This window comes from Pristiophorus japonicus, chromosome 5 (assembly GCF_044704955.1).
Source record: "Pristiophorus japonicus isolate sPriJap1 chromosome 5, sPriJap1.hap1, whole genome shotgun sequence".
In the NCBI taxonomy this organism is placed as follows: domain Eukaryota; kingdom Metazoa; phylum Chordata; class Chondrichthyes; family Pristiophoridae; genus Pristiophorus; species Pristiophorus japonicus.
In genome coordinates this window covers 271,874,023-271,880,981 of record NC_091981.1, presented here as the reverse complement: position 1 = coordinate 271,880,981, position 6,959 = coordinate 271,874,023, and the positions used below count along the sequence as shown (strand labels likewise).

The 6,959-nt window shown below is 47.9% G+C and overlaps 1 protein-coding gene across 1 annotated transcript; it reads left to right on the top strand.

Moving 5' to 3' along the window:
* Positions 1 to 2,629: 2,629 nt before the first annotated feature.
* Positions 2,630 to 6,294, top strand: htr5ab (5-hydroxytryptamine (serotonin) receptor 5A, genome duplicate b). Its single transcript, XM_070880250.1, has 2 exons — positions 2,630 to 3,331; positions 5,586 to 6,294. Exons 1-2 carry the CDS (start codon positions 2,630 to 2,632, stop codon positions 5,916 to 5,918), a joined length of 1,035 nt encoding a protein of 344 aa, XP_070736351.1. The 3' UTR covers positions 5,919 to 6,294.
* The last annotated feature ends 665 nt before the right edge of the window (positions 6,295 to 6,959 follow it).

Genomic DNA, 6,959 nt, shown 5'->3' with positions numbered 1-6,959 from the left:
GAGTCTCGTGTCGGGCATGCAGATGATGTGGCCCACACAGCGGAGCTGATCGAATGTGGGGGTCAGTGCTTCGATGCTGGGGATGATGGCCCGAGCGAGAACACTGACGTTGGTGCATCTATCCTCCAGTGGATTTGCAGGATCTTGCGGAGGCAGCGCTGGTGGTACTTCTCCAGCGATTTGAGGTGTCTGCTGTATATAGTCCACGTCTCTGAGCCTTATAGGAGGGCGGGTATCACTACTGCCCTGTAGACCATAAGCTTGGTGACAGATTTGAGGTTCATGGTCGACAAACAGTGCTCCCACAACCCATACGATGGGAGAGGGGGGGGGGGGGGGTGCGGGTGGTACTGACACCCACCCGACGCAAGTATCCTATTGGACATCAACCCAGAATTCAAATCCAGAGCTTCGACTCCACTGAGATTAGGACAAAAAAAATCTCTCAACTCTGATCAACTGGAACATCTCAGAGCTGCAGCGAATTATAACGTCTCAGTTCCATCAGCAAGTGCAGCGTGTCTGCCCAATAATGTGAGTTAAAAGGAATGAAATAGAAATCACCTCACAGGGATTGCATTTTTTTTTGTCGGTGAAAATTAATCAAGGACCTGAAAGAAGGTTTTATATTAAAATAAAACAAATTAAACAGCGTTGTTCAATTTCCCTTTGGAATCGCTGGAAACGAGAATCGACTCCCAGCCGAATTCAAATCTGTTCGAAGCAATGGAGCCAGATAGACAGCAATAAGTGGCAGAGATTGGCAGAAGATGCGAGTGAGCCGGACAAAGATAACTGGAGACTGAAACCCCAGGTATTGAATTCACACAAATACACACACTCAGCCCCAGCCTCATGCATTTTACAGTGAGTCATCTGTCCTTTATTTACTAATTTGGTTACAATACACGCTCTCTCCGGCCTGGGCAATATATATATAACATGATTCCACTTTACTGTGCCAGGTACAGCTTATGATGATCGAATTAAATGCATGCCATACCCTGCTTGTGAAATGAGGGAATTATCATGTGTTAAAATGCTATTTTCTCAGTAACAGTGCCAGAAAGCGCTCAGTGCTTTTTGCGATACTGGATTCGAAGCTCTTTAAACCTGTCTCAAGAGGAATAACCAAACGCTGGCCCCTCACAGTGCGCCGGGGCTGGGTTTGAATGCGACCATTACTACATGGAACAACAGCACAGAAACAGACCATTCAGCCCAACTGGTCCATGCTGGGTGTTCCCGCTCCACTCGAGCCTCCTCCCACCCTGCTCCATCTCAGCCTGTCGTGTCCCCCGGTCTATCTTGCTTGGTGTGAAATTCCCAATCAATTAAAGGGGACGCTGCCAAAGAAAAACCGACGGGGCAGATGTTTCCAGAGGTGGGAATTGAAGCAAAGATTTAAAACTCCGGACTTGTCTTCACACAAAAAAAGGGGAGACCCTTGACGGACCTTTTATTTAAAAAAAACTTTTACTCACAGATCCGGCGGGCTTCAAAGCCGTTTCTAATCGCGACAGTCTGCTTTGAGCAAAGATATTTTTTGTCTTTGGGTCTCCTCAGTTTCTCCGAGTGGGCGCGGCGTTAAAGAGCCCTCCACCGGCGGAGGGGATTGGGCAGCTTTGCAGTGAGGATACACCTTTAAGGGGAAGAGCTGTGCGCTCGCTGCCTCTCTGTCTCTCTCTCCCGGGATAACAGCGGACCGGCTTCCAGGGGCAATGGCTCAGCGCTCGGCTCTGACCTGCGGGGCCACCCGGACTTGTCGGTGCTGAGGAGGGAGGGAGGTGGGATGTGGGACTGTACGGTCAGCTGGTTGCCAGTTCTTTGACGCAAATGTTACTCCTCCTTTAAAAAACATAAATGATGATCGGCTCTTTCTGTTCTTGCACCTTATTCCCGAGCCCCCTCTGAGCGGCGGCAGAAGACGCGGAGTGTTGGAGAAGTGCAGAGAGTGAAATGTGATTCATAGTGAGAGTCCCAACAACTGGAGCAAGGCAAGGTAATTTCAGCCCGCGTTCTTTGTGTCGATGTAATGCATTTCCCTCTTGTGGGTGTCATTAATATTAGCACAGTTTTGTTATAGAATACATTTTCCCTGTTTTGGGTGTCACTAATATTAGCACAGTTTTGTTACTGAAAACATTTCCTTGTGAGTGTCATTGATATTGGCACAGTTTTGTTTAAAAATCAGACAACAAATAATATATATATATTATATATATTAAAATGTTTGAGTGCATCTTTTGCAATTCCATTTCCCAGTGCAGTGTTAATTACCAGTCCATGTCTCCACTTGTCCGGATTGGAAGCGAAACGGTACATTGTCAAACCTCGCATGTCAATAATGCACATTTCGTATTTTGAACTAGGTTGGAACGTGGAGGGGGGGGCCGGCTGAATTTATTTCGCAAAAAAAAAATCCCAATGAATTCTGCAAGTGCACAAGTGTCGGATGGGCAGAAGCTGAGCTCGCACCTGGCGTGCGACTGAGCGCCACCTGGAAGAGGTAAAATTTGCTACATCTTGGGCACACTCCGGAGTGAGCTTCATCAATCCCAACTCCTTGCCCCGTCTGCGACAATCTCCACTGCTCTGGCATTGCCCCCCTCCCCACACGTTGAACACCATGGACTTTACCAACACCACGCCGTGGAACAACCAAAGCGGGGGACCGGGCGAGTTGGAGCCCAGACGCGTTTCCATTTTCAGCATTCTCATCTTGACTTTACTGGCGATCCTGGTGCTGGCCACCTTTCTGTGGAACGTCTTGGTTCTGATCACCATCTTGCGGGTCAGGACTTTCCATCGCGTGCCTCACAACCTGGTCGCCTCCATGGCCATGTCGGATGTGATGGTAGCCGCCCTGGTCATGCCGCTCAGCCTGGTCCGCGAACTCAACGGCAGGCGCTGGAGGCTGGGGAAGGCGCTGTGCCAGGTCTGGATCTCCTTCGATGTGCTCTGCTGCACGGCCAGCATCTGGAACGTCACGGCCATCGCCCTGGACCGCTACTGGTCCATCACCAGACACTTGGAGTACACCCTGAAAACCAGGAAGAAGATCTCCAATATCATGATCGTCCTGACCTGGGCGCTGTCGGCCGTCATCTCCCTCTCGCCCCTCTTCGGCTGGGGCCAGACCTACTCCGAGCAGGAGGAGCAGTGCCAAGTCATCCAGGAGCCGTCCTACACCATCTTCTCCACCTTCGGAGCCTTCTACCTCCCGCTCTGCGTGGTCCTTTTTGTGTACTGGAAAATTTACAAAGCTGCCAAGTTCCGAATCGGTTCCCGCAGGACCAACACGATTACACCAATGCCCGAAGTGGTAGAGGTACAGAACTGATCTTTAAAGCTATCTCTCAACACGTGACATGATACCTTTTATAGTGATTGAGAGAGCAAGAATGATGAAAAATAGAGAGAGGCAATACTGATGAGAAATAGAGAGCGAGAGTGACAATACTGATAAGAAATAGAGAGAAAGCGAGAGAGACAATACTGATGAGAGAGAGAGAGAATACTGATGAGAAATAGAGAGAGAGCGAGAGAAACAATACTGTTGAGAAAGAGAGAAAGAGAGAGACAATACTGAAGAGAAATAGAGAGAGGGAGTGACAATACTGATGAGAGAGAGAGAGAATACTGATGAGAAATATAGAGAGAGAAACAATATTGATGAAAAATAGAGAGAGAGAGAATACTGATGAGAAATAGAGAATGAGAGAGAGACAATACTGATGAGAAATGGAGAGTGAGGAAGAGAGACAATACAGAAGAGCTATAACACAGGGAAAGAGAGAAACAACAAGTGGAGATAGAGCGAGAAATGGAAAGAAGGATTTGCAGTTATATAGCGCCTTTCATGTCCTCAGGATTTCCCAAAGCGCTTTGCAGCCAACGAAGTACTTTTGAAGTGGAGTCACTGTTGTAATGCAGGAAACGCGGCAGCCAATTTGTGCACAGCAAGCTCCCACAAACAGCAACGTGATAAGGACCAGATAATCTGCTTTTACTGATGGTGATTGAAGGATAAATATTAGCCTGGGCACTGCGCATAACTCCCCTGCTCTTTGAAACGCTGTTTTAGAACATAAAGTGCAAGACAAAAGTAGATAGAGATACCGGACAGAATGGACGAAACAGAGGTAGCGGGCAACGACAGAGTGAAAACCATGCAGGGAAAGAAACAAAAACAATAAGGAGAGAGGAAAAAGCAGGGGAAAAGACAATACGAGAGAAAGACCATGGGGAAAGGGAGCGACGGAGTAGCAATGCAGGAGAGAGAAACCATATGGAACGAGAGCAAACCCACAGGGAAAGGAATAACGGTATGAAATTCCATTGGGAGATAGAGACAGCAACATCACAGGGAGAGGGTGGGACCACAGAGAAATAGAGAGAGCGAGAAAAGGACAGAGAATGGGGGAAATCAGGGATAAAAAGTGACAGGGGAGAAAGGCACAGGGAAAGAGATAAATAAGAGTGGGGGGGGGGGTGGAATACCCATACAGAGAGTGAGAGACAATCGGGACGTAGAGAGAATAAACCACAGGGGAAGAAAGAGAGAACAATAGAGTGAGAGGCCACAGAGAAAGAAAGCACAGGGGGTGAAAGGGACAGGTGGAGGGAAACATAGAAACATAGAAAATAGGTGCAGGAGTAGGCCATTCGGCCCTTCTAGCCTGCACCGCCATTCAATGAGTTCATGGCTGAACATTCAACTTCAGGGCGAGAGAGAACAGAAACCGCAGGGAAACGATAAAGAAAGAGAGGAAAATCGTGGAAGGGAGGGAGGGCGAGGAGGGAATAAACAATTTCTCCCGTATTGTCTCTTTCCCTGCTTTTTCCTCTCTCCTTAGTGTTTCTGTCTCTTTCCCTGCATGGTTTTGACTCTGTCGTTGCCCGCTATCTCTGTCTCGTCCATTCCCTCCGGTATCTCTGTCTACGTTTGTCTTGCACTTTATGTTCTAAAGCAGCGTTTCAAAGAAGAGCAGGGGAGTCATGCGCAGTGCCCTGGCCAATATTTATCCCTCAATCACCATCAGTAAAAGCAGATTAACTGGCAAGAGGGAGGAAAAGAGCGAGAGAGAAACATATGGGTTTTTTTTGGGTGGGGGAGAGATGGGAGAGAGACCACAGAGGACTGGGGAAAGATAAATCACAGGGGAAGAGAGAAATAATAGAGGGAAAACAGGAGACAAGAATGAAAGAGAGAGATAGAAAACGATAAAAACCATAGGAGAAAGAGAGAGGGAGAAAGGATGTGTGAGGGGCGGGTAAAGATGGAGAGAGACCACAGAGGACTGGAGAAAGATAAACCACAGGGGAAGAGAGAAATAATAGAGGGAAAACAGGAGACAAGAATGAAAGCGAGAAAGATAGAGAGAGCAACCTATCGGAGAGAGAGAGCAAACACCCATGGAGATGGGGAAGTCATTCATTGTCTAAACTTATTTTCAGTTGGAATAATCTCAGCATATTTAGTGAAAGAAGGTTTCAGTGATACACTGTGTTAGAGGTGATACTAAAGCTGGAGCGATGTTGGAGAGGTTCTGCTTTACAGCCCTTGCGTCTTCTCCCGCCAGGTGAAGGAGGCGTCCCACCAACCCGAGATGGTCTTCACGGTCCGCCATGCCACCGTCACCTTCCAGACGGACGGCGACACTTGGCGGGAGCAGAAGGAGAAGAAGGCGGCGCTGATGGTGGGCATCCTGATCGGGGTGTTCGTGCTGTGCTGGATCCCCTTCTTCATCACCGAGCTCATCAACCCGCTGTGCTCCTGTGACATCCCCCCGGTCTGGAAGAGCATCTTCCTCTGGCTTGGCTACTCCAACTCCTTCTTCAACCCGCTTATCTACACCGCCTTCAACAAGAACTATAACAACGCCTTCAGGAACCTCTTCTCCAGGCAGCGCTGAGGGCTGGGCCAGGCAACTCTGAACCTCGGACCCTTCGGTTAAGTTTTAGCCAGCTAGGTGGTAAGCAATCGCAGCGGAGATACCCTTGGACACAGTGGCTGCAGCACTATATACCCGACCTATTTATCCACTCAGACCCTGGAGACACTTCTTCCAGACAGTGTTTGTAGTTAAGATCATTTTCAACCTCAGATGTGAGCAAAGATTCAAGTTGTAAAGTATTTTCATTTGTACGCCTCTTACCATGAAACATCTTCAGAAGGCTGGTTGAGTCTGCTTGTCTTTGAGTCAGACTGTGGAAAGGCTGCTATATACACGCTTTCTGACAATGACTGCCCGCTACCGCGGAGCGCTGCCCTGCCCAAGCCATTTTACATCGAACTCTTAATGAATTAAGAACATCGGCTCTATCTGTCTTCATCCAACACGACACGGGCTCTCTCTCTCGCTCCCACAATAATAAAGATCCTCTTGAAAACTGCAACTTTGTTCAATGCTTGGCATAATTCATATTCACCCTGCATTCGGTTGGAAGAGCCTTTAGAGAGGATACATCTCTTAGAAATACAGGAAAAAAATTGTTGGAAGCACACAGCAGGCCAGTCACTGTCTAGAAAAATAAACTGGGGAAAGGAGGGTTAAATAAGAACATAAGAAATGGGAGCAGGAGTAGGCCATACTACCCCTCGAGCCTGCTCGCAGTTTAATACGATCATGGCTGATTCGATCATGGACTTGGGTCCACTTCCCCGCCCGCTCCCCATAACCCCTTATTTCCTTATCAGTTAAGAAACTGTCTATCTCGGTCTTAAATATATTCAATGACTCAGCTTCCACAGCTCTCTGAGGCAGCGAATTCTACAGATTTACAACCCTCTGAAAGAAGAAATTTCTCCTCATCTCAGTTTTAAATGGGCGGCCCCTTATTCTAAGATTATGCCCCCTAGTTCTAGTCTCCTCCATCAGTGGGAACATCCTCTCTGCATCCCCCCTCATAATCATAGATCAGAGAATATTACAGCACAGAAAGAGGCCATTCGG

Excerpts from the sequence above, each read along its gene's own strand:
- htr5ab (XM_070880250.1), top strand. The coding sequence starts at position 2,630 with ATGGACTTTACCAACACCACGCCGTGGAACAACCAAAGCGGGGGACCG. Across the intron at positions 3,332-5,585 it reads CAATGCCCGAAGTGGTAGAG|GTGAAGGAGGCGTCCCACCA; the intron begins GTACAGAACTGA and ends TTCTCCCGCCAG.